The sequence below is a fragment of the Penicillium macrosclerotiorum genome (assembly GCF_028827735.1).
Source record: "Penicillium macrosclerotiorum strain IBT 26536 chromosome Unknown utg000011l_segment0_segment0, whole genome shotgun sequence".
Taxonomy (NCBI): Eukaryota; Fungi; Ascomycota; class Eurotiomycetes; order Eurotiales; family Aspergillaceae; genus Penicillium; species Penicillium macrosclerotiorum.
In genome coordinates this window covers 532,683-560,067 of record NW_026643090.1, presented here as the reverse complement: position 1 = coordinate 560,067, position 27,385 = coordinate 532,683, and the positions used below count along the sequence as shown (strand labels likewise).

The 27,385-nt window shown below is 51.2% G+C and overlaps 9 protein-coding genes across 9 annotated transcripts; 6 read left to right on the top strand and 3 right to left on the bottom strand.

Moving 5' to 3' along the window:
- Positions 1-1,317: 1,317 nt before the first annotated feature.
- On the top strand, positions 1,318-2,370 carry N7462_011164 (uncharacterized protein; the record flags this gene model as incomplete). The annotated part of the gene is made up of 1 exon (XM_057082878.1): positions 1,318-2,370. The coding sequence occupies one exon, from the start codon at positions 1,318-1,320 to the stop codon at positions 2,368-2,370; it is 1,053 nt and encodes a 350-aa protein (XP_056928233.1).
- A 1,019-nt stretch (positions 2,371-3,389) lies between these two features.
- Positions 3,390-4,154, top strand: N7462_011163 (U6 snRNA-associated Sm-like protein LSm1; the record flags this gene model as incomplete). The annotated part of the gene is made up of 4 exons (XM_057082877.1): positions 3,390-3,552; positions 3,634-3,702; positions 3,786-3,901; positions 3,981-4,154. The coding sequence occupies 4 exons, from the start codon at positions 3,390-3,392 to the stop codon at positions 4,152-4,154; spliced, it is 522 nt and encodes a 173-aa protein (XP_056928232.1).
- A 736-nt stretch (positions 4,155-4,890) lies between these two features.
- Positions 4,891-8,882, top strand: N7462_011162 (mRNA-binding protein RRP12; the record flags this gene model as incomplete). Its single annotated transcript, XM_057082876.1, has 3 exons — positions 4,891-4,953; positions 5,020-6,927; positions 6,990-8,882. The coding sequence occupies 3 exons, from the start codon at positions 4,891-4,893 to the stop codon at positions 8,880-8,882; spliced, it is 3,864 nt and encodes a 1,287-aa protein (XP_056928231.1).
- A 1,355-nt stretch (positions 8,883-10,237) lies between these two features.
- Positions 10,238-10,844, bottom strand: N7462_011161 (Transcription factor; the record flags this gene model as incomplete). The annotated part of the gene is made up of 2 exons (XM_057082875.1): positions 10,238-10,486; positions 10,767-10,844. 2 exons carry the CDS (start codon positions 10,842-10,844, stop codon positions 10,238-10,240), a joined length of 327 nt encoding a protein of 108 aa, XP_056928230.1.
- Positions 10,845-13,149: 2,305 nt separating this feature from the next.
- On the top strand, positions 13,150-13,963 carry N7462_011160 (uncharacterized protein; the record flags this gene model as incomplete). Its single annotated transcript, XM_057082874.1, is given in 3 exon segments — positions 13,150-13,204; positions 13,253-13,745; positions 13,756-13,963. 3 exon segments carry the CDS (start codon positions 13,150-13,152, stop codon positions 13,961-13,963), a joined length of 756 nt encoding a protein of 251 aa, XP_056928229.1.
- Positions 13,964-14,611: 648 nt separating this feature from the next.
- Positions 14,612-16,330, top strand: N7462_011159 (uncharacterized protein; the record flags this gene model as incomplete). Its single annotated transcript, XM_057082873.1, has 1 exon — positions 14,612-16,330. One exon carries the CDS (start codon positions 14,612-14,614, stop codon positions 16,328-16,330), a length of 1,719 nt encoding a protein of 572 aa, XP_056928228.1.
- A 1,349-nt stretch (positions 16,331-17,679) lies between these two features.
- N7462_011158 (F-box/WD repeat-containing protein) lies at positions 17,680-19,974 on the bottom strand (the record flags this gene model as incomplete). The annotated part of the gene is made up of 3 exons (XM_057082872.1): positions 17,680-18,661; positions 18,728-19,380; positions 19,516-19,974. 3 exons carry the CDS (start codon positions 19,972-19,974, stop codon positions 17,680-17,682), a joined length of 2,094 nt encoding a protein of 697 aa, XP_056928227.1.
- Positions 19,975-21,694: 1,720 nt separating this feature from the next.
- N7462_011157 (Mn(2+) transporter ATX2) lies at positions 21,695-22,862 on the bottom strand (the record flags this gene model as incomplete). Its single annotated transcript, XM_057082871.1, has 2 exons — positions 21,695-21,878; positions 21,979-22,862. The coding sequence occupies 2 exons, from the start codon at positions 22,860-22,862 to the stop codon at positions 21,695-21,697; spliced, it is 1,068 nt and encodes a 355-aa protein (XP_056928226.1).
- A 2,389-nt stretch (positions 22,863-25,251) lies between these two features.
- On the top strand, positions 25,252-27,020 carry N7462_011156 (fungal specific transcription factor domain-containing protein; the record flags this gene model as incomplete). The annotated part of the gene is made up of 3 exons (XM_057082870.1): positions 25,252-25,264; positions 25,370-26,593; positions 26,641-27,020. The coding sequence occupies 3 exons, from the start codon at positions 25,252-25,254 to the stop codon at positions 27,018-27,020; spliced, it is 1,617 nt and encodes a 538-aa protein (XP_056928225.1).
- Between the last annotated feature and the right edge of the window lie 365 nt (positions 27,021-27,385).

The window sequence follows — 27,385 nt, the reverse complement described above, 5'->3', positions numbered from 1 at the left end:
TTTTCAGTTATGCGCACCACGAAACGATATAGACTTGTGCATTTTTTTCTCTCTGGTTTTGCAGGCATCAACGGTGTCGGATGGATGGGCTTACTTTTCGTCTTCTTTATCTTCTACTCGGGTTTCTTTTTTGTCCTATCTTCCCTCTTTTTCCCTGTTCAAGGCGTCTCTACAAATATAAATGGGTTGGAGATATTCCTGTGGCTGTCCCCTTTTTTTCCTCTTTGATTCCAAAATTTCTTCTCTACTGTCAACCCGATTATTTTTTTTCCTTCTGTGATTCTCCTCTCCGAGAGACCTGCGGTCTCTTTCTACTTCTGACCACTCCGTCTTTTTTCCTTACTTATTTTTCTCCTCTTAATTGCTCCCCCTGCTTCGGCGGGCAAAATTCAAAAAACAATTCATCTCAGCACCCTCCACCATTTTCGTAGCTTAGATTTGCCATTGACGTATTATCTCGTGTCTTGTGTACAGCATCACAGGATCTAGTACCCCAGTTAGGGCTTCGGGATTCGCCCCTCCACGACCAGTCTCACGGGGAAAGGATAAGCATTGTACGACCTGACTGGCATCAACGAGCCGATTATACGCCCCTCGGATATCAAAAGCAACCTCTTCTAGACTTCCACAATGAACCATTAAAGGCCGAGCCAGCCGGTGTCCTAGGAAGAAACACCAGAAACACTCCTGCAGAATCCAAACATTAGCCCCTCACCCCCGCTCCCCCTCCAACGGTTAGCGCGACGAAAAAAAAAAGATTCGGAACTTCGGTCGTTGTCGTCTAGCATCGTCCAATCCTCCTTGACGATTTCCCCTGGTACCTTCTACTTCTCCACTAATCTAACGAACTATGCACGCCTGAGCTGCTTGTCGTGCGGAAGAGCACGAGTCTCCACTCCCAACTGTACGGGCGGGCTGCCCTGGTCGATGTCATGCATGCTGACAACTGTGCCTATAGGGACTTCCCACCTCCCGTCCTTGTCGTCAAGTCTCCTGCAGATCAGCGTCTGTGGCTTCGAGACTCGACATTCGGTGGTCTTGCCGGCGCCGGTGTGCGGTTGACCGAGGTTGAGGACTGGTGGTTTCGGATGTTGTAGGTTGATATCTGTTGTCGCATCCCTCGTCCTCTCCCTGCCCAGCCCCCTCCCAGGTCACTCCTGTATCCGGGGGTATACGGAATATACGGAATATACGGAAGATACCTCGCTGAGGGCCTAAGAGTGACCGGCCCATCTCCGGCTCTCCGACGAGGAAGAGGCCCCTCGCGCCGTCCCTCCACTCTCAGACGGCAGTCCCCGAGTCCCCTTGGTGCGGAGCATGTCGGAGCGCACACCCCAGAGCCCCATCGTCGTTGCACGTTCCGATCCGCGCTTTGCATTCTCTCAGGTAGATACCATGTCTGACAGACGGATCTCGTCGCAGGTACCGGCTCCGTCCCAGACGAGAGAGAGGCCTTCTGCGCTCCCCAACCGCAAGAAGCAAAGCGAGGTCATCGTCCGCTCGATGCCTTCTTCTTCCCCGCCCCCGCTGCCTGGTCTCTCGAGCGGGTCGTCCTCGCCGTCGATCTCCTCGGTGGAGACCCGATCAGACGGGCCTGCCGGCGGCTATGGCTTCGGCTTCGACCCCAGAGATGACCATCACATCCTCGACCATCACGGCCTCGCGCCGGTAATCACCACCACGACAGATCCCGGCCCCGCACACTCGCGAGCCTCGTCATCGTCCTGGAGCACTGCCGCTCCGTCCGTCTCCTCTGCAACGCCGTCACTGCCGACCCAAAACGCCGATGGTCTCGCCCGCATCTACGTGTGTCTGTTCCATATGCTGGACTGCCACGATGCCTTCGACGACGGTGCCGACTGGCGCACCCACGTCCTAAGTCACTTTCGCACCCACTGCACGCCGCGCACCGCGCGCTGCCCACTTTGCCCAGACACTGTCTTTGCCGATGACACGGGCAACAGCCCCGCCCCCGCCTCGACATCAGCCTCTCCACCAACCACCCCAACACTCGAACCTGTCCAACGCGAGCCAGCCCCAGATTCATCCTTCTCAGCGGACGCTGGCCCCTCCGCGTGGGACCGCATGCTCGACCACGTCGCCAGCGCCCACTACGAGCTCGGCCATACGCTGGCTGGCAGTCGGCCCGACTTCGAGCTGATGCGCTATCTGTACGCGCTGCGGCTGATCACGGACGCTCAGTTCAAGGCAATGCAGTTGGCCCCGGCGCCGTCCAGCCCTGCGTACCATCGCTCGCAGGACGGCGTCCGTGCCAGCATCGGCTCCTCGGATGAGCCGTACTGCGCACCATACAGTCGGCGGCGGGAGGAACGCATGCGCGGGCAGCACCGCGGCGTGAGCGTTGTTTGAGAGTATGGCTTGTATGCTTGCTGGCTTGTATAGCAGAGGCCGGGTCAAGGGTTGGCTGGATTCCCTGGTGCGCCACCCTTGGAGCTGGATTTGGGGATTGTATCTCGGATGTTTCGCTTGCCCTGGGATGTTTTCTTTTTCTTTCTTCTTTTGGGCTTTTTCGATGAAGTTATTCCCTGCCCTTGTTTTTTTTGGCTGCTTGTCATGTTAGCGTTTTATGTGTTATGTATTCACATGTGTTATGTCTCCGTATTACTTTCGCTGCGATGCTTATGCATTGTTGTATTGTTGGAATTGTTCATATTCTGGCTGATGAGTTGTCTGGACAGAATTCTCTCGTTGGAAATGGACTGTTCTCGTCGGTCCTTGAGTCATCCCGGGGATTGACTGTTATTTTCTGGCCATTTGATAGCACTTTCACTACCGAATAGTGAATGTCAGGTAGGGAAATATTGAACCCCAATAGACTTTTGCCCTTTAGACTGCGCAACAGAGCAATTGCCCCAGGTCTGGTTCAGCATTGAGGCTCTTTTAGCAACCGGCGCTACCGAGGCCTCCTGAGTGTATGCATATATGGTTGGGTCAATTGCCATCTCATAACTCTTTACTGAGTAAAATAAGATAAATGACTCGATAATATGCCCACAAAGCCCAAAAGACGTCAATAAAAGACACTTTCTGGCGCTGTGGAGGGGCATGAAAGGGGGAAAGAAGGTGAAGTGGCGGGCTACGGCATATAGATCACATACCAAGAGCAAACGAGACAAACTCACCGCCCTTGATGGCTCATCGCCGATTCGGAGAACTCGCTCTGGACGTCGCAGATCTTGGCTGCTCTCTCCAATCCAACCAAACACAATCCTTACACACTATGAGAACTTCGCCCTTATCCAGCTAAACCTGAGAAATATTCAATCTTCTATTTTCTCTCAATCGCACTCCCTCGTCGCCGCCCTTCGCGTTTCTCCCACCAACCGCAACTAATCTCCCTCCCCCACCACCTTCAGTCCGCCGCAGCCATGGAACGTTTATCCCTCAATGAAAGCCCTGCCAATGCACAGCAACAGAGAAACACCCCGCAGAACACACTTGGTCCTTCCGCTCCAATGACCCAGTCTGGTCCGCCACAACTCCCCCCACAGATGTTCACCACTGCCGCACAGCTACTGGATTTGACAGATAGTACGTTCGTCGGCAGGCACGGCCACATTCCAGAAATTTATGGTTACTGATAGAGGTCTCGCTGCTTTTCCGGTATTATAGAGAAACTCGTTCTTGTCCTGCGCGATGGGAGAAAGTTGATCGGCGTGCTGCGAAGCTGGGACCAGTTCGGTATGGATCTCGTCCATTACCCTCTGAAGATGGCCGCCTTTTTTTCTGACCATTCGCCACCATCTGTCGGCGCTTTTCTCTAGCAAATCTTGTTCTTCAGGATACCATCGAGCGCATCTATGCCGGAAACCTGTACGCCGATGTTCCGCGCGGAATCTTCCTCGTGCGCGGAGAGAATGTCTTGTTGCTGGGTGAAGTGGTACGTGTGAAGCCTAGCGTGTTGTCGCATTGTGTTGCCTCCCCCGACTGTTCGCTTCTAATGCCTTGCGCTCACTTAGGACCTTGACCGCGAGGATGATGTCCCTACTACGATAACGAAGGCTCCGTTCGAGCAAGTATTCGAGCTCAAGAAACAGGAGGATGACAAGCGCAAGACTGGCGATAAGAAGCGATACACTGAGCTCTCGGCTCTTGGATTTGAGCCTGAGCACAGCGGCGAGATTTTGTTCTAAGAGCTTTGACCCTCGCTAGTTTTGCATGGTCCCTCTGCCGTTGTCCCAAACGTCATGCGTTGGCTCTGTTGGGCCTCCTCTCCGTGTTCCAATGATCCGTGTCATCGAGATCATTGGCTACCTACGAGGTAATCACTGCACAATTTAGAATTGCAGATGGCAGCCTGGAGGGTCTTATTATTATTATTATTTTTTGAACCGGACTCATGAACGGCAGCGTTTAAAGTGGCTCCAGGTTTTCCTTCGGCCCCCAAAGCGGCATGGACTTGTGGATTCCGGCCCATAGGAACATTTGTATAGAGAGAAAGGTACTGAAGACCGGATTTCAGTTGAAAGAATTTCGGTCGAAAGCGAATCCTGTCTTTCATTTTGCGTGTTCGCACTGCCATTGCTGTTCAGAGAGTGAATGTGGGAAGCTGTTGGACACCAGTGGGGCGACCGACACCATAACAAAGTCGGGAGCATGTTTCTTTTCCTGTTCGATAATATTCAAAAATTGACGAATTGACGTGATATTCTACGATTAATTCCAATTCCAGCAAAATGGACCTCTTCAAAGTAGAAGCGTTTGGGGTGGAAAAGCGGAGGGTCAAGAAAAGTGGTTCATAGATGCTTATCGATAACTCCGCCAAGACAACCCGTACCTTTTTTTTTCTCCTCGAGTTTTCTTCCATCACCGCCAGAACAGCCTCCCCGCACGCTTTCTGTCCTTCTCCCCTCGTCGTCCAAGATCACCATGGCGACTCTGGCGGAGAAGCTTGAGAAAATCAAGTCTCCCAAGCTGCAGAACCAGCACCATGTAAGTAATTCTACCTGTCGACCGCTCTGGCCCCGACCGGGCATTCGTTAACCCAACCCAATGCAGACTGCTGTGGTGCTTTCTGCAGTGGAGGATACTCTTCGCGACCAAAAGGCCGATTTCTCCCCGACCGCATATTTCGCTGCGCTACTTGCACTGCTCTCCCAGTCTCTCTCCGCTGAGCAGGGTATCGTGAACAAGGACTTGGCTAGTTCCGTCGTCTACCTACTCGATGTCACAACCACCTTCGTCCCCGCGCCGATTCTTCGTTCCAAATTCTCGCAGATCCTCACCAGTCTCGCGCCCGCACTCTCACTCCCCGAAGTCGAAGCCCCGCTTCTGCGACCGTCAATTGGTTGTCTCGAATCGCTGCTCATCGCTCAGGATGCTGCCGCGTGGAATCTGCCCCATACCGCTATTGGCCCCCGCCGCGCAACGGCTGGCCTGCTGAGCCTGTCCGTCGATCACCGCCCAAAGGTGCGAAAGCGCGCCCAAGAAGCACTTGTCAATGTGCTGAAGGCACCCCCGCCCAGCCCGTCGCTTGATCACCCGGCCGCGGACATGTGCGCCGAGTCTGCTATGAAGACTCTGGGCGATAGCGTTGCGACCGCCGCCAAACAGAAGAAGGGTCGTAACGACGCAAACCGTGATAGCCACGAACCGCTTATCATCCACTCTTTGCAGCTGGTCAAGACCATTGCCTCCGCGTCCGGCGGCTGGCCCAGCAAGAAGATCGAGCCTCTGTGTGAGCTGCTCATGAACGCTTCCCGTTCCAGCAACGAGTACATCACCATGGGCGCCTTCGAGGTCTTCGAGGTGATTTTTGAGGGCATGGCTGATGAGTTTTCCTCTTCCAAGCTTCCTCGCCTGTTGGACGCCATCTCGGAACTGAAGCCTGCACAGAACGACTCGCAGCTTCTTCCCCCGTGGATCGCTGTGTTGTCTCGTGGATACGACGTATCTGCACAGATTAGCCCTGAAGATACCTTCGAGAAACTTCCTGAACTGTTCCAGCTCATTTCTGGATTTTTGGCGTCGCCATCCCACAACATCCGCGTATCTGCTTCCGAGTGCTTGATTTCATTCCTGCACAACTGTATTCCTAACAGTGTCATTCTGGATGCTTCCGTCTATGACGAGAAGACGCTTGAGAAACTGGCCCGCGTGGCTGGTGACTTGCTCTCTGTGAAGTACCAGGCTGCTTGGCAGGAGGTTTTCAATGTCTGTTCTGCCATGTTTGATTGCTTCAAGTGGCGGTCTAGCCCCTTCCTCGTCGATATCGTCACAACCATCGGCGAATTGCGCAGCAACGAGTCGTTCCACGGCAAGAAGGAGGCTGACAGTGTTCTGAGCAGTGCCATTGAGGCCATGGGCCCGGCTGCTGTCCTTGAACTCTTGCCCCTGAACATTATCCAGCAGAAGAATGGCCAGCCCGGTCGTGTTTGGATGCTCCCCATCCTTCGGGACAGCGTTACTAACACCAACCTGGGTCATTTCCGCTCGGAGTTCGTGCCTCTCAGTGAGGCGCTGTACCAGAAGATGGTCGATTTCGCTTCTGCCGAGAAGCAGGTGGAAGTCAAGATTTTTGAGACTTTGGTTCAGCAGACCTGGGGCATTCTCCCCGGTTACTGTGAGTTGCCGCTTGATCTCGTTGAGGCCTTCGACCAGAGCTTTGCCGAGCTTTTGTCGAACGTCCTGTACAAACAGACCGAGCTCCGTGTCGAGATCTGTCGCGCCTTGCAAAATTTGGTTGAATCGAACCAGGCAATCTTGTCGGTCGAGAAAGAAGAAGATGACCTGATCCTGCAGCGCCGTATCACCAAGGCTGCCGCCGAGAAGAACATTGCCCATCTGGCTGGCTTTGCCAGTAATCTGCTGGCGGTGCTATTCAACGTGTATAGCCAGACCCTTCCCCACCACCGTGGCTACATCCTGCAGTGTATCAATGCCTACCTGAGCATCACCCCGGAGACGGTAAGTCATGAATCGTGCTAAAACCTACCCGAGAATAGTTCACTAACTGACGTGAATTATAGGAACTCAACGAAACCTTTACTCGAGTCACATCCATGCTCGAGTCCTCATTGGTCGAGGAACAAAACACACCTGCTAAGCAAGGTGCATCCGACAAGATGCCACCCACTTCGCACACTCTGATTGATCTGGTTATTGCCATGTCTATCTACTTGCCCAGATCTAGTTTTGCCGGCCTCTTTGGCATGGCTGCGGCCATTCTAGATGGCACTTCATCGAACCCTGACCAGCAGCTTATCAAGAAGGCCTACAAGCTCATTCCTCGTCTTGCTTCGACCGAGACCGGTCGTGCCGCTCTTGAAGAGCGCAGCGGTGAGCTCCAGGCTCTTATGCTTGCTACCTCTGATAAGACCCCGCCTTCTGGCCGTCGAGACCGTATGCTCGCCATCGACGAGCTGATCACCAACTTACCCACCTCAGAACTGCATTTCATTCCCTCGATTCTCTCTGAGGTGGTTTTGGGATGCAAGGAGAGCAACGAGAAGGCTCGTACTGCTGCTTTTGATCTACTCATCCACCTTGCTCGCCGTACCATCGACCCCGAGCGTAACCCGGCCGGCACTGTCATCCGCAACTCCCTGGTACCTCACATGCCCGATGACTCGGCCGATGCCCCCGCCACCATTGAGGAATTCTTCACGATGGTTTCCGCCGGTCTGGCTGGCTCATCCCCTCACATGGTTGCCGCATCAGTCACTGCTCTCTCACGCCTGTTTTTCGAGTTCTACACACAACTGCGTCCTGAGATCCTCTCGGACTTGGTCCAGACTGTCGAACTTTTCCTCACTAGCAACAACCGTGAGATCGTTCGATCCGTCCTGGGCTTCGTTAAGGTCGCCGTCGTCGTCCTTCCCGAGGAGGCCCTGCGCCCGCGTCTGTCTGCCCTCGTCCCCAACCTGATGGCCTGGAACAAGGAGCACAAGGGTCGCCTGCGCAGCAAGGTCAAGGGTATCATCGATCGACTGGTGCGCCGATTCGGCGCTCCGCTCCTGGAGAGCCTTGTCGGTGAGGCCGATCGCAAGCTTGTCGTCAACATTCGGAAACAGCGCGAACGCAGCAAGCGCAAGAAGAAGGAAAATGGTGCCGACGAGGACGACGAGGAGGCAGACAAGACTGGCGACCAGCAACCCAGCAACGCCTTCGACAAGGCTGTCTATGGCTCCGATTTCTCTGACGACTCTGACGATGAATTTGACGATGATGCTAGCGAAATTGACGTCGACGAGTCTGGCACCGCCCGCATCAAGGGTCGGGCGCCGGGCACTAAGAAGAAGGCCGCACAGAGTACCCAGTATATCCGCGAGACGTCTCCTGAGGATAACCCGCTGGATCTTCTCGCTCCCGATGCGCTGGCTAACATCTCAACCACGAAGCCTAGCCTGCGCTTCTTGAACACCGGCCCCGGCTCCAAGAAGAAGCGCTCCGCCAAGTTCGACGCCGATGGTCGTCTGCTGCTCGGTGATGACAACGCTGGTGATGTGGAGATGGGTGGGGATGCCCAGGGCCCTAGTGGTATCAATGCCTATCTCGCTGCCGTCAGCGGGCCCGATGCTGTCCGCCGTGGTCAGAAGGGTAAGGTCAAGATGGGCCAGGCTAAGCGTGGCGGCGACGACATGGATCTTGATGATGAGGATGAGGCTGCTCTGAGCGAGGGCATGCGCGGAAAGGGCCAACAGTCTGGTCGCCGCGGCCTGGGTGCTCCCAAAACTCACGGTGCCCCCGGCGCCGGCCGCATCGAGAAGCGTCGCAGTCCTGGTGGAAAGACCGGACGCGGTGGAATTCGGCCTGGACGCGGTGGTAGCCGTGGTGGTGGCCGTGGTGGTTTTAACCGTGGTGGTGGTGGCGGTGGCTTTGGTCGTGGTGGTGGTGGCCGTGGTCGCGGACGCGGAAACTAATCGCCATGATATTCCCTTCTCCCTGCTTCTTTCTTTGACGCCGGAAGGGCTCAACCAGAATGAAATTATGTTGCGTTGGGAGCCCTCGGCGTGGTGGTGAAGTGATTGAGCCTGGCGGGTTGTTTCTGGTTGGAGTGCTTAGTTTAAAAACGTTTATCTCATAATACCCCCCTTCGTTGGCGATTCCGTTTGGGGGTCGACGCAGATTTTCATGTTCAGGTCTATGTTGATGAATGGGTCCTGTCTTCTTGTCATGATTCAGCTACGAGCAAAAAGTTAGGACGTCTGCACATAGAAATTTTGATTTTCTTTCTATTCCAACTTGTTTAACTTCTCTATCTAGTGAGCACCATTTCTCTATACGGCTTCATTTAAGCATTGAAGAAGACTGAGCAGTGCTAGATCGAGTAGCCCATCATTTGGGGCCAACGTTCACACCTAACAATACGTCTCACAATGTGATAGGCTACATTGGAGGATTCAGTTTTTGGAGGATCAAGAGAATTATTAACAGAAAAGGCAAATGTAAGCAGCCAGGTTCATCACCTTATCAATAATTGTTAATTGTTATTTATCAGCCTTAGCTAGTCTTCAATGTACTCCGTACTTCATATGCGCTGTATCTGCCCAAACCGCACTTACTAAAAAGTTCACGCAGATATCATTCGTTGAAATGCGCTAGATAGATTGCTTCAACTTCACGTGCCATGTCCATGACCCCTCCGAAAACTGCATTTCCTAACATGAAATCGCATACCGATTTGACTCCGTGCCGTAGCTCCTCAATAAAACGTTCCGCATCCTGTCGTTCCATCCCAGGCTCTGCATGGGGTAGTAGATAAAGACAGGACGAGAGGTTATTAGAGCATAAGGAGGTCCGGATTTTCCGCAGGAGCATCATGAGTACATAGCATCCTTGCATCCCACAACATGCCATATATGGCAATGAACGCGGATATTGTCTATTATTTGACGAGAATAGTGATGACGAGCCAAAATTCCTGATGCCCAGGAGTGGCTGCATACTGGCGGGAGAATCGGAATAAGAGGGTGTAGGCCAGGGTAAGGCACGCAATGTCCGAGAAAGGACCAACGCTGCCTTGAGACATATTCGCGTGGATTCCTCTTCAGTGAAGGGGAATTCAGAATTAGCTTCTGAGACTCGACCGGGAGACGCCGCAAGAGGCATTTGCGAAAAGAGAGAGCTATTGATGGAGTTAAGATCGCAGAACTTATCGAGAAACACCGGATTGTCACCAAAGGCACGAAAACGGTGTAATTTGATGCGGGCACTTTGTTTTATAGGATTCAATGGTCAGTTTTCCCTATGCCCTAAAATTTTCGATGGATAAAACTCACGTGTGAGCCAAAAATCGTGCCATGAGCCATTGATTCAGAACTGCAGCTGCATCGGCTCCTTCGCCTGTTTGCAAATCGGGAGGTTGATCTAGATCCGCGATGATGGCCAGAATGAAACAGTCCAGCTCACAGACCCGTTGGCGTAGTAAAATAAGGCTGCCTTTGACTTTGCCATCTGCCATCTCCTTAGCGATGACACCGGTCTTGAGCATTGCTTCCTGCGCTCTCATCAAGATCGGCCAGAGCTAAACAATTAGAGATGTATCAGTTCATTGAGGAGAAAAAGAAGGGGATTAATGGCTTACTGTTTGGCAACCATAGATATTTGGAAACGGTGTGCTTATGCGGGAATCATTCAATAAGACGATAGGCGACTAGTAGGAAGAAGATCAATAAAGTGAATACCTCCCGATGAGACACCAAAGACCCACTGAGTGATTGAAGATTGCGGATTGGTAAACAAGAAACATCTAGAGGACTGATTAGCAATAAATCAAATAAAAGTTGCACTGGAAATCAACTGACCGTGATCCACCACACCCGTGTTTGTATGTCTCTGCTTTCAGGGCTGGCTGATCCAACTTCGTGAAGTGAGAGATCCATGGCTAAGATCAATGCATTGTAGATCCGAGAGCGCATTTGCCGCCTATTGCTGTTTTGGCAATATTCGTAGACGCCCAATAATAAAAGTGCCAATAATGGCTCCAGGGTGCATGGTAATTGGGGATGTATAGGACTTCGTGGGACTTCATCCATCCCAGGTGTGGATATTGGAGCAGCACTACTTGGCTGCCCATCGCTAGAAAAGTTCTCTATCCTTTCAAGAGCTGCTTTGGCATAAATATGTGCATATGATTTCCTTAATTCGACTTGAACCTCTTGCATCGGATCGGCATCCTCGGGCAGAGGCACCAAGACTAAAAGTGCCATCAGCGCAAGAGTAAAAGGGGATGTGGGCCAAAATGGCAACGATGACCTATTGGGTTCCAGACGTGTCAAAATTGTTTTGTGGGGATTGTCTGCAAACCGAGTAGTTGTCATTGGTGGTAAGAGGGGAAGATACGGGTGAATGAAAATATAGTACGCATTCACTCTATATTGTACATTAGCATTTTCATCCATGGGTGCCTTGCTCCGAATAGTTTAGGGACTTTCTTACAAGTCTTTCTCATTTCGATAAGATCTAATGAAAAATGATTCTGCAGACTGATGAACAGCACTCTGACTGGCAGCAGGGCTCAAGCTACCCGTAACCATATCAGCATCCACCAAGCCCCCGCCTCCTTGAAGGGAATGGAACGGGTAGATGAGATTGGCAAGATCATCGACGAAAGTACCTGTGAGAGTTGAGTATGGTTTGTACCCTTCAAACGACGAGAGAAAATGTCTCGATCCTCATACCGTTCGTTCCGGGGGAAGTGTAGTGCGCAGATAATAAACCATTCGTGACGTTGGCACGTTGCCTTTTAGCATTCTGATATTGTTCGCCTCTTCGGGCCCCGCCCCGACGGCTAGGACGATAATGACATTCCCGATGGTTTGTTGAGCACTGTGGGGAATTAGTATCCAATTCAAGGAAGAGAGAACGTCTGGGACGATCATATGGCCTACATTAACACACGGTTGATGTCCGTCGCAACGGGTTTTGTAGGAGCGGCTATCGATCGTCAGTACTTTATTGCTCCTTTATTGCCCCTCGTCCCCGATTATGAATGCAGGAACCCCACCAGGCAAGACAAGCGACTTTCACATGAGGTTTTGCGGCTGGCATCTTGCCTCCTTGCTGCAGTGAAATGGTAGACCACAAAGGCAGAAGAGGAAAAATTCCCAACAAAATGACGCATAACCGGTAGGCTTAGGTCAGTGGTGCCCCCACTCGCCACATTTCGTTCTTACAATTCTTAGTGCTTCTCTTGTGCTCGATGGTTAGATATAGTAGATTACTAACTAGATCGACAAGGCAAACTATTTCCTATTTCCGCCCTCTTGATCGCCTCGACAATTCTTGCGTTCAAGTCCAGACATGAATAATCGACTGTAAGCCTTGAGGTACTTCAAATACATCTTATACATTGCGCGGGCAAGCAGCTAGCATTGTGCTATCTTCACCCTCCCCACTGGTTAGATAACAGGTCAAGTCTTTCGAGCTTTATTGGTCACAGTAGGTCATAATATTAGCTGACTGTCGGCGATTTGAATTTTGAGCTCTATTTGGGGGCGTCCCTTTTGTATCACATCGGAAATCGAAGTGCAACCTCATGGATGGAAAAAGATTTTTTGAAGGTAAGAAGGATAGTGTCACGATCTTGTAAATTGGTGACAGGACGAGAGTTTGATATCTGTATATTCTATGCTCCTATGTCCAATTGGGGCAGCTAGCCTTGTGGGTCTGGGATTCGATTCGATGGTCAAACGGCGTTTGAACATGGGCGACCGGGCTTTGCGCGGAGCGATGCACGTTCAGTATCATCTCGACCCGTCTGAACTGCGTAGGTAGAAGTGTTGACAATCCAAATCCACTAAAATTTCTAGTCCCGTGAGCTGTAACCATTCTTCCGGACTAATAACAACACGCAGATTCCTGCTGGATAGTGAGGCTATGCTTATCCGGTTCTTGGAAGTGAGTATATTGTAGTACTACATGCTCACTCCTGATTCAAATTGTCTGCGAAAGATGAACATCTGTTTCTAATCAAAATGAATGGAAGGTTTTCCATGCATTCATTCTCTATATTGAAGGAGATTTTCTTAATAATCTGCAACTTTCGCCGTCCATTCACAATTATGAGGGCGAACGTCGAGATCGGCGATTATTCCATTCGCTGTCATTCACGCTATCCAATCCTTCAAATGGCTACAAATAGCACTTCAAGATTACTGATTGAAAACTTCCACTTTACTCCCAATAATGTCTGGATCAGAGAGGACGTTTGAAGACTATTTCGACTTGGGAGTTTTCAGCCGTCCAATCAGCACTAAAAGCCCTGCTGTCCAAACCTAGCTCAATCGAGGATTTATTTGGTCCTATTCATTCAACCACGACGAAACCTTCAAATGTTTTGAAAAGGCAATCGAGTTAGACCCAAGCTGCGCTCTGGCATATTGGGACTTAGCCTATGCAGCCGGGCTTAGTTGGGAGGAACTCGAGAGTCTTCCATTGCCCTCAGACCAAGTTTTGTATTATGTGACGACCACGATGACCCACTACGGCAAGGTATTAGCTAGAGCTGGGACTGGGAATGTGAGAAACGCAGATCAGGAGCGGGTACTGTACCACAAAGCTGCCAAGACCGTACCTTCAACCCGCAAAGACTTTCCGAATCTTATATCAGATATTCTCAAAGTTGCTAGTACTATGCTCGATGGGGAGATCGAATATCATCGTGGTGATTATGACCGTGCATTTGAAAGCCTCCTCAAGGCTATTCACTACGATGACTCTCTTCATCACACTGAGCTCTGGGGCTGGATATTTCCAACACGACACTTCTATGGTGATTTGATGTTAGAGCAGGGCCATGTTGAGGAGGCCCTCAACCTATGCCGAGAACGTTGGATTTGATAGTACGTTGACTCGGGCACATCGGAATATTAACATTGTCTGGGTCTTGCATGGATACCACGAGTGTTTGCTACATCGTGAGAGAGACGAGGAAGCTCGCATAATAAAGCCACAACTTGAACTTGCAAAATCGCTTCACCCACTGTTCTTGCTCTTGTAAAACCGGAAACCTAACTGCTCACACAACATTTCATGCCATTAATCAAATGTTAGCATTTGTTCATTTAGAGACATAATATGCGATAAAAATGATTATGTTTGTTCCTGCAGAAGCCAATCAACATCAATATTCTCTTGTTCTCAGCATTTTCTACATAATAACAACGGATGCATGATCCAAAAACCCCGATGTGTTCTTCCGACATCCACGGACTAGGGCAATCTTGTTTAGTGTGTTTGAGACCTGTTTGAGACCATCGTGATAGTCTAGAGAACAATAGATTGAACTACACGCCCTTATAAGATTAGAATTGGCCCCCAAAGTAATATTCTTTACCTATCACAAGGTCTCGTGTTTCCATCTTTGAAGCCTCTCGCGCGATTAATCAAATAAACTGATTCCGTTCATCGACGGCGACTCGGGGATTGTACCGCCTTACCGGTTTCGGGGTTTGATGGACTGATGAGTCAAGGTGTGGTGCCATCGGCGACTTTTCCGCGGCCCACTATTTCACGCCACACAATCGGCAATCGGCACTATATAAGCTCTATCATGGTATATCATGAATAATTAACCTCGTGGAGTTGATCTTTTACCTAAATGATAATTTGAGCGTTCTTGTGAAGGGTCTCATTCGTGACTTGAGAGATGGCCTCCCCCGTTCCGGCCAGCGCTGAGTACTACGATCTTGGCTCATTTGGCCACCTTATTACCACCACCAACACTGATGCACAGATTTGGTTTAACCGAGGTCTAACTTGGGTGTATTCCTTCAATCATGTCGAAGGTGCTTATTGTTTCGAACAGGCTATAGCGCATGACCCTGCCTGCGCGATGGCGTACTGGGGTCTTGCGTACGCTGTTGGCCCAAATTACAATAAGCCATGGGAAAAGTTCGATCTAGGTGACCTACACACCTCTGTACAAAGAGGATATGATGCAGTGCAAAAGGCCAAGGAGCATGCTGCGAATGCAACCCCTCTCGAACAAGCTCTGGTTGAGGCGATCCAATTCCGCTTCCTCACCAACCAGCCTGCTAAGGATTACCCGGCTCTCAACAAAGGCTATGCCGATGCCATGAAAGTTGCGTATGAGAAATTTGGGGATGATCTGAATGTTGCGACAATCTACGCGGATGCACTGATGAATATGACTCCTTGGGCCTTGTGGGATCTCTTCACTGGAAAACCAAACCCCAAGGCTCCGACCCTGGAGGCGCAGGCTGTTCTTGAAAAGGCGTTAGCGCAAGATGGCGCAGATTATAATCCTGGATTGCTTCACCTGTATATTCACTTTATTGAAATGTCCCCAGATCCGGAAATGGGTATCAACGCTGCCGACAAATTACGAAACCTTGTACCAGATGCTGGCCATGTTCAACATATGCCCACCCACCTAGACATTTTGGTTGGTGATTGGAGACGATCTATGGATTCCAACTATAAGTCTACTTTGGCAGATGATAAATATTTTCACAAGTCTGGTGGGAAAAACTTCTACACCTTCTACCGCCTCCATGACTATCACTCCTTGATTTATGCGTCAATGTTCGCAGGCAGATCAAAGGCTGCCCTTGATGCGGTCACTCGGATGGAAAACACAGTTCCCGAAGAAGTCCTTCGCATCCAATCCCCTCCAATGGCAGACTGGCTGGAGCAGTTTATGGGAATTCGTTTACATGTAATGGTGCGATTCGGCATGTGGGAGGAACTCAAGCAGAAGGAACTACCACACGATAAGGAGCTGTATGCAGGTACAACGGCCACCGCTCATTACGCAAGGGGCATCGCTTTTGCGGCCACTGGTGACATTCCCACCGCCCGGAAAGAACAAGAGCTCTTTCTCCAGGCTTGGTCTCGAGTCCCGGAAACGCGCCGCGCCTATAACGGCAAGATTGTGGATGTTCTCAAAGTTGGCGCTTCAATGCTGGACGGCGAAATTGAGTACCGTTGTGCAAATTACGACAAAGCATTCGGGCATCTTCGCCTTGCAATTGAACTTGAAGATAAGCTACCATATAGCGAGCCTTGGTCATGGATGCAGCCTGTTCGCCATGCATATGCCGCGTTGATGATGGAGCAAGGGCATCTAGAAGAAGCGGCGAAAATATACCGCGCGGATCTCGGCCTGGACAAATCTGTGATTCGACCTCGCCGTCATCCTAACAACGTCTGGTCTCTTCAAGGGTATCATGAATGTCTTATTCGACTCGGAGAGACGGAGAAAGCACTCATGATTGAACAATCAACCAAGTTGGCCCTTGCTGCAGCAGATATTCCAATCAAGGCATCATGTTTCTGTCGTTTGGATACCACGCAAGCACCGGAGGTCCTTAACGGATGCTCTTCTAATAAGAAGTGTTGCTAAGATGGTTTGATGGTTGCATTGATATGGTAGCTATTGGTCAAGGGGGATTGACCTTGATACTTGTTGAGATCTCAAAATTTGATGCTTCTTATGTCACCTTGGTTCAGTCGAGATTGAAGTGCTCTGCAGTCAGCTCAGTCACGCAAGATAAGGGTGATACTAAGAGAAGCCCTATGATAAAAGATCGTAATGCAGACCTAGTATATTCTGGTAAAATAAGTAAAATAAGACAAAGTAAACGAACAAGGTATGTTGGTTGGTTTGTCCGACAAAATGAAGATTATCTTTTTACTCTCGCATTGTGTTAGGCTATATCGAAGATGATTCGTTGAGGTTTTGCAATCACCAGTTCGTGAAGTTCTGAAAAAGTCTCATTGCACTTTACTGATGTCAATCCAGACTGTCTTCACTTCGATGCTAGTTACTTCTCGTATTGCAACTGGTAATCTTGGCAGGTTACAGATTCTACCTCGACTACGCGAACAAGAGAAGGAATCGACAGTAAGGGGTTGAGATAGATCCTGAAAGTCATCATATTGAGAACTCCGGAGTGCCTGCAGAGGACCCTATTGCTGGCTTGACTGATGAGACGGAGAAAACTGATTGGCAAAGGTTGGAATTCCGCTATCATTTGTAGACTGCAGATCTCGTGCAGCTTTTGCTGCGAGCACTTGATCGGAACCAAGTCTTAGTCGGTCATCAAGACCAAATATTGGAGTTTAGGAATACGATGTTCTCTTTTCCCTTTCAATGTTCTGACAATCGTTCATTTAGATCCATCCGGTAGATATAAATAGTAATAAAAAAGAGATTATAAAACAGCCCAAGGTATCGCCACCGGATCCGTCATGAGAGATAATAAAGATGAAAAGGATGAATAAACTCCGAGATGAGATACAGCGCATGAGCTGGGAGATATAGTTAATAAATCATGACCTAAGATCAAAGGCGGTTCCGGGACTGGCTGACAAGTGGCCGCCGCCCCGCAACAATAAAACTCCACGGAGATGACCAACAGGTTCTCCAGTGCTAACAAAAGAAAACAGGGACGATGTCCAACAAAATGTGCAACACCAAAGATGCAATTGCTCGGTGTCTTTTGGAAAGGTACAGCTCAAGATATGGCAGATATGGGCGGCAAAGCGCCGCTTCGCTCAGCCCAAGAACACACAGCAGGTAATAGAAGGGAAGGACGATAATAATGCTGAAAAAAAAGAAACGGGACAAAAGTGTGTCCCTTGGCGCTGGATGGCGGGGGAAATGATAAAGTCATGGGATATCCGTAGTCGTTAGGTAGATCGCAGGCTATATTTAAACGAGACAAGAAGAACTTTCATGGGTCGCTGGATTTATGAGGGCGCGTCCGGCATGGGTTGGTCGCTGTCGGTAGCGCTGACCGAGGATATTGTCGGTGGGGGATCGGAGAAGAGAGTACGACGCCGTGGGGTGACGGTCAGGTCGTTGTTATCCGTAGAGCCCAAACCTGGTGTGCTGGAGGCGCTTTCTATGGTAGCAACAGGGCCACCTTCAGTGTCTTCTGGCGGTGGAGAGAATGACCAGACCTGACGAAGCAGGGTTAGCAAAATGAAAAGTGACAGGATGGTAAGATCTAGACATACTTCCATGACAGTGCGGCCGGACCGGCTAGCCATGATAACAGCTTTTTCTTCTTCGAAAGCCACTCGCCAAACTGCCTCTGCGGGGCTTGACAGTTCACGGAGAAGCTGGCCAGTCTGCAAATTCCACACCTTAACACGACCGTCACTACCGCCGCTGACGATGCGGGTATTATCAAACTGTAGGCTAGTCACACTATTGTCATGGGCAGCCAGCCGATGAATGGGCGCCATTTTCGTGAGGGACCATACGCGGACCGAACCGTCCGAGCCACCCGTAACCAACGTATCGCCGCGCATCTGGAGTTGTCCAACCAGGGACGTGTGGCCTTGTAAAATTGCATGGCACTGGCCAGAATGTGGATCCCAGATGCGGACGCTCGTATCCAAACTGCCAGTGGCAATGCGCCGCCCGTCAAAAGCGATGGCGTAGATCTGGCTGAAATGGCCAGACAGGGTTCGCAGACAGCGACCTTGCGAAATGCTCCATATCCGGGCGGTCGTATCGTAACTGCCGGAGACCACCAGGTCACCATGAATGGCCAAACAGCGCACGCTGGCCTGATGCCCAACCAGCACATTCCGACATGTCCCTGTTGTTAAATCCCAGATGCGGAGTGTGGTATCCCGAGAACCCGAGATGGCGGTATTCCGATCCGACATTTTGAGACATCGGACCGTGGAGGTGTGACCGCGTAGTAAATGGATCCCAGATCTAAATCTAACGCATCAGCGTCTCACTTTGGTCAAGGCCCAAACCTTGCATGATTGCTAAACTTACCCTGTTGCCATGTTCCAGACCCGCACTTCTCGATCGCAACCTCCGCTGACCAAAATGTCATCCCAAGGAACCATGGCCCATACTCCCATCACGTGCCCCTGGAGTGTCTTTTGGTTGTCGCCGTTGGTGTCGTATACATGGATCTTGGCATTGTCTAGGGCAACTACGATATATTTCGACGTTAGGTGCAGGCTGGTCACCACCCCCTGGTCCGGGGTGATATGGCGCTGTGTGCACCTGCCACCTTTGTTCCAGGCAGACTCCACCATATACTTTTGTTTAAACTGCGAGCGGTATGAGACTGGTCGGGTACGACGTCGGCGGGATGGGAAGCTGGTCGGCGGCAACCATTCTCCTGAGAGCGTGCGGGGTAATCCAGGGGCGCTTTCAACAGCAGTTAACTCAGTGGACGCAGTGAGCCGTCGCTGAAGGTTAGTTGAATCGCGCGAGCTAGGAGTTGAGCAGGGGTCCGACTCGACGGAACGAGCGGTGAACGGGTCAAGATCGTCGTCCTCTGAGATGCGCCGCACCGAGTAGGCATGTTTTTCGCAGAGGTTCTTCCAGGTGATGTCGTCGTTGAGCAGTTCGCGCCAGCGTCTTGAAACTTGCGATGCTCGGGCGAGAGTCTTCGGATCATCAATGAAGGACAGAATCTAGACAGAATGCAAGAAGAATCAAGTCAGTTAGGAAAGTCGGCTTCACGGGGCTTCAGAGATTCTTCGAAACCGCCTTTTGTTTTCTCGGCTCTTCTCTCTCCCGTCTCTCTCTTTCCTGGGATGCGCACTCACCCTCAAACACAACTCATTCGGACAAACTTGAAACGGATCCTTTCGTAAACGGGGCCCCACATAACTAGAAACGAAGCTCAACTGCTGATTGTCGCATACATCGAGAAGACCCTCGAGGAGTTTCTGCTTGCGGGCGTTGGATAGGGTACTAAAGTGGATGCGCAAGTTCAGCAGGAACGTATTTTCCTCCTCATCAGATGAATGCCAGTTGGGTGGACGCTGATGCGGCGTGGGACTAGGCGCTGGGGTTGGGGGTGAGGCGGGCGCGGACGGGAGGAGGTTGGCGGGTATCGGGGTGACAGCTTTCTTGCTGGCGCCGAGGGAGCGGGCGGGGGTGCTGCTAAAGCTGGAGATGGAGTCGCGGGTCGAGGCCTGCGAATGCGAGTCCAGCTGCTCGGACATCGGTTGGGAACCCATCGGGCCGTCCGCCAGGTCGCTGAGTGCTGGATCCGAGTCCATCGCGGAGGAAGAGCGGTACGACCCCGGGAGGAACCCGATTTCCCTTATATAATCACTGGGGAGAGGGAGGTTGGTCGTCGTCTTCTCACGAGACGGTCGATTCTGGTGCACCGGCGGTGCGATAGGGGCACAAAGCAGAATCTATATGATTGGAGGGGGCGAGGTGAAGGAGAAGGACGTGGAGGGGGCGGAAGACGTGGAGGAGGTGGTGATGATGAGGAGGTGGAGGGCCGGAAATCCCAGGGAAATTCAAGGGCGGTCGAGAGAGTCAGCTGGCGAACGACCTGCCCCGGATCCACGAGGTCACGCTCGACTTCCTTGAACGACTCGTCTTTGCTCTCTCGCGCACTCAAGATACACCTCGCTCTGCCTGGCGCTCTATGCCAATGATCTCTCTTGTCAAATCCTCCTCCAGCCTCAGGAGTATCTCTGGTACTTATGGCAGAAAAAAAAAAGAACGATGTCGTGACTGGCCCAGACTCTGACAAAGCACCAACAAGAGCCCGAAGGTTGCCCAGTTCCCGTGGCTCCACTCCGTTGCAAATGAAACACTTCGCATTCTGTTCTACTACAAACCTGATCGGGCTCCACTGCCCTCAGTGATCGGGCCTCGACGTCCCTTGCCGAGACACACTGGCAAACCGGCAAAGGCAACGAGGCAAGCAGGAGGCGACCAACAACCAGGAGGAAATCGCGGACCGCTCTGATCGCGAACCCTGAAGGGCGCTGTCCAGATCCGGGGGGGCAAAGCGGCCCCAATCGTCGCCTGCCGCCGACCCAGTTGATCCACGTTTTCCAAGCGCGCGCGAGCCTATCCGATTCCCGATGGGACTCTCTGCTCCCTTCTCCGATATTGTCAAGCGGAGCCACGGAGGATGGAACGCGACGGAGAACGAGATCAACTCCGTGAGACAGTGCCTTTCTCTCGGATTTGCTGCCCCCTAGTCTCGAATGAGATAGAATATACTTTCGGCGCTGATAAAGACAACCCGACTCCGTGGGTTGGCCCGACCGGCACGCTACCGGCGGACCATGGGACCAGCCCTCGGACAAGAATGATTCAGACTGACGAGACTGACGAATGCTTTCATCACCCGACTGAGGGTGATTAAAACATGAGCGAGGAATGTTGACCGAAAAAAAGATAATAGGAAAAAAAATGCACGCACTGGGCGACGGAGGTAATCTGGTCCCCCTTTATAAGCCGTGCGTTCTGCCCGACTTACCCTAGTTATGACTGTATGGATCTTGGAAACGTCACGCTACGTCGATGTGATCGTGAGAACGGACATGCAATTATGACCCCCCCGCCCCCCCATTCCCATGCCCAATTTTACGGAGTAGAAAAGAAGAAACACCTAGTAGCACATTTCAAGGATGCCTCCCGTCTCGTCCTGTAGGTCGAGCGGGAGAGTGGATAGGAGAGGAGGAAAATAATAAAAGAGACAATATAAGTCGAAGGAGATCAGAAACGAGGAATGGAATGAACAAAAAGTACCAAAATGCAAACTTCAAGCGTGGATCTTCCAAAGTGTATCTTGCAACAGATGCCAAACAAGGGGTATATGCTCCCGAGATCCATCACGTTGCGAAGCGAAAGAGAAAAGGAAACGCATGATCATCGACCCATGCATCCCATCAATAGAAGGTGGCCATGCCATACTAACTATGATAGCTAGCCGCACTGCAAGAGAAAGGAAGAAGATAGCCAAGTCCCACTTCAATGCGCATGCCCAATCTGTAAGAATAGAGGGAGGATCATGCCCAGGACAGATGCGATCAAGTCCCGCATCGGCTTCTCCGTACCACTGGGCGAGTCCCGAGAATCACCGTAGCCATTCACGGATGCCTCCCGCGTAGACGAACCGGGTCCGTTCTCCTGCATGGTATGCATTGCAACATATCTGGATTGTTCGAACAATTCAGTTAGAAAGAGCCCAAAAAAGGTAAAGAAGACAGAAAGAAGGTCATAAGCAGCGGACAAGCGGGGAGTTAAACACTTACAAGAACGTGCCCCCGGAGAACAGGAGGAGCATTCCAGTCCGCCACTGAGAGCCAGCCTCGTCGCCACCGGAGGATCCCACCATATGTGCAAACAGAAAAGTAGCCAGCGCGCCAACCGGGGCCGCCAGACTGAAGACCAACAAATGCGCCCTCGCTGTCCGGCTAGACAGCCCTTGCTTGAGCAAAATCGACGTCAGCCCAAAAGACGCCGGGGCCTTGTGGACCATAATGGCAAGGAAAATGATGAAGCTAAGCCCAGTGTCGGAGCTGGAAGCGCCCAGCGCAATGCCATCTGCCGCCGCGTGAATCACCAGGCCGGTCGTGGTCGCGAAGCTGTGTCCGCGTCGAGAACTAGAGTTGCCCGCATCGAGAAGGCCGCCGTTGCGCATGGGGGAAGAGTTGCGCCGCAGCCCCGAGCCAAGGTTATCGAGGGAGATGTGATAAGGTTGGCGTTCGGTTTTGCTCGGGGATGCGAGTTCGGGCACCTTGTCGATGAGATACATCAAAACAAAGCCGCTAATGAGCGCGATACCAATCCAGGCATGTGGTGAGCCCTCTTCGTCTGCCTCTTCCTTTTGCTTCTCGCTTGTGGCATCCTCGTTTCGAGTAACTCGCAGATGTGATTCGTCCGACACTAGGCCCTGACCGGGACGAGGAGCAATTTGCTCACTATCAAGAGATAGGAATGCAACGGGCGTATCTGACGGGGCTATTGACGTATCGCCCCTCTCATTGAGTTCGGGTATGGTGGCCCCTTGGGGTTGCAATTCGAAGTGGGTTGTTCGGGTGCTGAGACTCTTCCGACTGACGGAACTGGCACTATAAAGGGTCTCAATGCCCTCCGGTATAATAACAATCAAGGATGTTCCCACCAGAACTCCCATACCAATCGATGATATTAAACGCAGTTGGGAAGGCGACAGTGTAAAGGCTAGAGGTAATGAGCCGACGACGAAGGACCTATGGCCAAAAGCGAGGGATGGATGTCAGTTCTGATCATGCTCATATCATTGTACCCTTGCACCCTTTAGACCATCCAGTTTGAGGGGAGATATCTCACGTAACGGCCATCACAATGCTCAACGCGAGCAAAGTGAAAAGTCCCTCCATGGTTGGTCTCGCAATTTCGAGAGCTTTCGCGCTTGTGCTGGCTCTACAGGGCGTCGGTCATGATGTTCCGTCCAGCGTCAATAGAATCCCGTAGGCAATTCCCTGGTGACGGTTGACGGCAGTTCAGGGAGAGGGAGACAAAGTTGTGGAGGGATGGAGGGGAAAAGAGGGCGGGAAGGAGAGATGAAGATGGGCAGATGGCAGTCCGCAAGATCGCAAGCCGCCAGGTCGGGAAGACCCACACGGGCTTCAGGTACCGCCCGCTATATTTGGATCAATGACATACCGTAAGTTTTGGGGGGCTTTTTTTCATTTGGTTTCTGGCCGTCCTTTTGCTTCTTTGAATCCGAATTTCAGGCTCATAGGGCTCTTTCCATTTGTTTAATACATCAAATCTAGCGGAGTAGACGGCTCTTAACTAGTCATGTCGTGGAACACGGACAGATTCAGGGTCGATCCCTTGCAACGTGGAGGGGCGCGGGCGCGATCTGGCCTTAAATGAGCAGAAGAATTATCCACAAATAGGCCCAAAATTCATTCTCTTTGCACATGAGGGGAAACCCGTTCAGGTTGGTAAGTATAGTTTAGAGTTTGGGTAGTTGGAATAAATCTATTATAAAGTAGACGTTGAAGCTGCAAGTTTAGCAATTGACTACCGGACCGCCCAGTACAGCATACAACATAGACGAAGTCTCGTCCGTCTAGGTCATGCTATATGCTATATCCATATGGATATTTCTCTCTGTCTCTGTATTCGCCCACAATGCAACTGATCATATCACTCGATGATCCCTCCATCTTTAGAGTCCCCGTTACTTCTTCTAACCTGGCAGTCGATACAATTCGCAATAACAAGGCCCATTTGGACAAGTCCAAGGATCATGATTCCTATGGAGGAAGAGAACAAAAAGGCTAGTATAATTCTGGGAAAAGACACTCATCTGATTGAGGTGCTGGCCGTCGGCTTGCAAAGCCTAGAACTCTCCGTTTGCATTCGGTTTCAGCCCATATGGACTCGGTCTGCGAAGCAGACATTTCAAACGGTGGCTGATGTTGTTTGTTCATTTGAATCCGATCACTCAGAACCGAGATGAGTGCCCAATTTTCTCCTATCCCGGATTGTGAGCAGTGTGTTAGGTGGCTGAGACCCTCACAGAAACGACTGTACAGGCAATATGTTGTCAATACTGTATGTACGGCCAGCTAAACTTGGACTCTTTGCGTATGTACTCTTCTCGAGTGGATCCAAATAGGATCACCGAACACATCTTAGAGAAATTTTAAGGCCGCAGTGGCAGATCAAATTTTGTCCTCTTTGGGCTGGTCCCCGGACATCAAGCGTATATAGGAATCCGGAATTATAATTGCTCCGATTCGGTAGGCACGCGCTTTAGATTCCTATACAGGCGTCCACCGGGGCCCGCCTATCTGAAAACTAGATCGGATTACTAGGAGGATTAACACTGCAGGATTTAGATTGGACTGCCAGACGCCCACTAAGCTCGCCAAGCGCACCTACGGCACTAAACGTCTGATTTCTTACGGCCGAGAGCAGCGCCGTCTTGGTCCGCTTCTTTAAGGTCCAGCGCTCCACGAATGGAGAGACCTCGCCGGCGCCGAAGACCGGCATTCTCGTGCCTGGAATGCAGGCGACGAAAGATAAAGTGCGATCGGAAAGATCCTTGCTCACATTGCGTCTCCGTCGCGATCCAGTGTGTGCACAAGGTCTTTCGGGATGCGCCTGAGACCTCTAGCCAGCCGCAGCCCGTCCAAAGCAGTTTGAAAGGCCGGGCAGCAGGCTCGTCATCAGTTAATACCCCATTCTCCCGTGCCCAAAGTCGACAGCCTTGCACACATCGAATAGTAAACGAAAAGGGCCGAGTGCCGTCCAGGCCTCTCATCGCCAGAGCGGATATATCAGTCCACACTAGCACCAGCACCCGCGGGGCAAACAGAGGCCACCATAGCTCAGGCTCCACCAACCAACCGTGCCGAAGATGAGCAGCCAAGAGTACATGCTCTTTTACGACGGATTCAGCATCTCGAGAATTCTCTGGCAACAAGTCCCGTACCTGCGCACTCTGATCCTGGAGGAGAATTGATTGATCGCCAGCCGGTACGTCAAGATCCACGGGTCAGTCTCTACAAGACAAGGACCTTAAAATGGAGCTACTGGGTGGGTATGGTTGATGAGGTATGGCTTAGTGTTACGTCCTTCTGCTACTTTGCACTCCCTGACTTCTACTTCAGTTTGACCTTATAATGGCTTGCTATTCTGCAGCTGGCGGCGGCCTCTTTGCTAGCCACGGGGAAACAGACGACGACGACAAGCCGAACTCCTTCCACGGGCCTGAGATTGAGCCTCTGCTTGAAGAAATTGGGGATCTCCTGCGAAAGTCTAAAGTGTTCGCAACCCGTCTCAAGAAAGGGCGACCAAGCAAGTCTCTCGGAGGAGCTGGCTTGGATCTTCGCCCCCCCTCTCGGGAGCTGGCAGACACCATGGTCGATCTCTACTGTACCTCTTTCGAGTCGGTGTATCGGATAATTCACGTGCCTTCGTTTCGGTCCGAGTACCAGAGATACTGGGACAACCCAGAGAGTGCCACAGCTAGTCAGTGTCTCAAGATCCTCCTGGTAATCAGCATAGGGTCAAGCCTACATGATCATGGGGATGCCACCATGGATCTACGACAAAAGGTACAGCAATGGGTTCATGCTGCTCAGGCATGGCTTTCCGGTCCACTGGAGAAAGATCGCCTGGACATCAGTGGGCTCCAGGTCTACTGCTTGGTGATCCTTGCACGGCAGATCTTCTCAATTGGCGGCGACCTAGTTTGGGTATCGATGGGGTCGTTAATTCATATGGCCATGCAGATAGGGCTTCATCGCGATCCCAAACACCTCCCAGCGATGTCGTTATTAAAGGCTGAACTCCGAAGGCGGTTATGGGCTACTGTGCTCGAGATGGCAATGCAGTCGTCCCTAGACTCGGCGATGACGCCCATAATCTCCTTAAACCATTTTGATACCGAAGCACCTTCAAACTACAACGACGATGAGATTGATGAGTCGACTATCGAGCTGGTGGCCCATCCGAGAAGCATCTACACTACTTCCTCAATACAGCTTATCCTCCTCGACTCGATACCGACACGCCTTCGCATTCTTCAGCTGCTCAGCAGCTTAAAAGCGGAACTATCTTACCAAGACGTGCTCTTACTGAGTTCAGAACTGACTGATTCATATTGCGCATACAGGAAATTTGGCCAAGAGAACATCAACTCTGGCATGACCCCATTCCACAGGAATCTGATCGATTATTTCGTTCGCCGATTTCTAATCCCCCTACACTGTTTATTTGCCAGCAAGGCGCAGGCAAACCCATTGTTCTACTATTCTCTCAAAGTTAACCTAGACGTTGCTATGGCCATCGTCTCCCCCGAACCAGATGACGGCTTCTCACGAATCATGGCTACCGGAGGGGGCTGTTTCGCGAGGGATTCTGGTATGCAACATCTATCATCGGCCGCGAGATTCTTTCGCAAGTCTCAGTGCAGCATCGAGAGGGGACGCTCCATCGCAAAGCCCAGCACCGAGAGCTTCTCAAGCAAGTCGTGAGGGATATGATCTCTTTGGCGGTGGCGAGGATGTACCAAGGCGACACCAATGTCAAGATTCACATGTTTCTGAGTATGATATTGGCACAAACCGAAGCTACGGAAGAAGGCTTGCCATGTGAGCTCATGATTGCGAAAGGGGCAAGGGATAGTCTTCAGTTATGTCATGATCTGCTGCAGACACAAGTCGGCGCTGAGCCCAGGCCGTATTACGACGACGCGGGCGTCATGTCCTCAACTTTGGATGCGGTGACCGAAAACTCGCTTTGGGACCTTGACATGGAATTCTTTCTGCCTGATCTGGGGCTTTCGTAGCCTGCTAGGCATTCGGATATGCTATTGTTATCACATGGTTGAGTAGGAGGCCAATAGTAGGCCCAAGGGTGGGAACATCAGTAATACACAGCCAAACCGAGTAATGCAGGACGAAATTATAGAACTTAAATTAGACTAAAGTACCATTAGTATTGTTCTGCGATTTTTACAAATGTTTTTTTTTAATGCGCATACAGGACCGGTTAGGTCCGTTACTATATGGGTTTGTTACACCCGTTCCACTTAGAGCCGCTCCAAGTCCCCTGATGCTTACGTCCGTCGCTAGCTCCGCGCTCGCATACGTCCGTTGGCGGGTGTTTAAAGAGCACCACAACGGCAAGGCGTCTCGTAATTGATGGTATTAA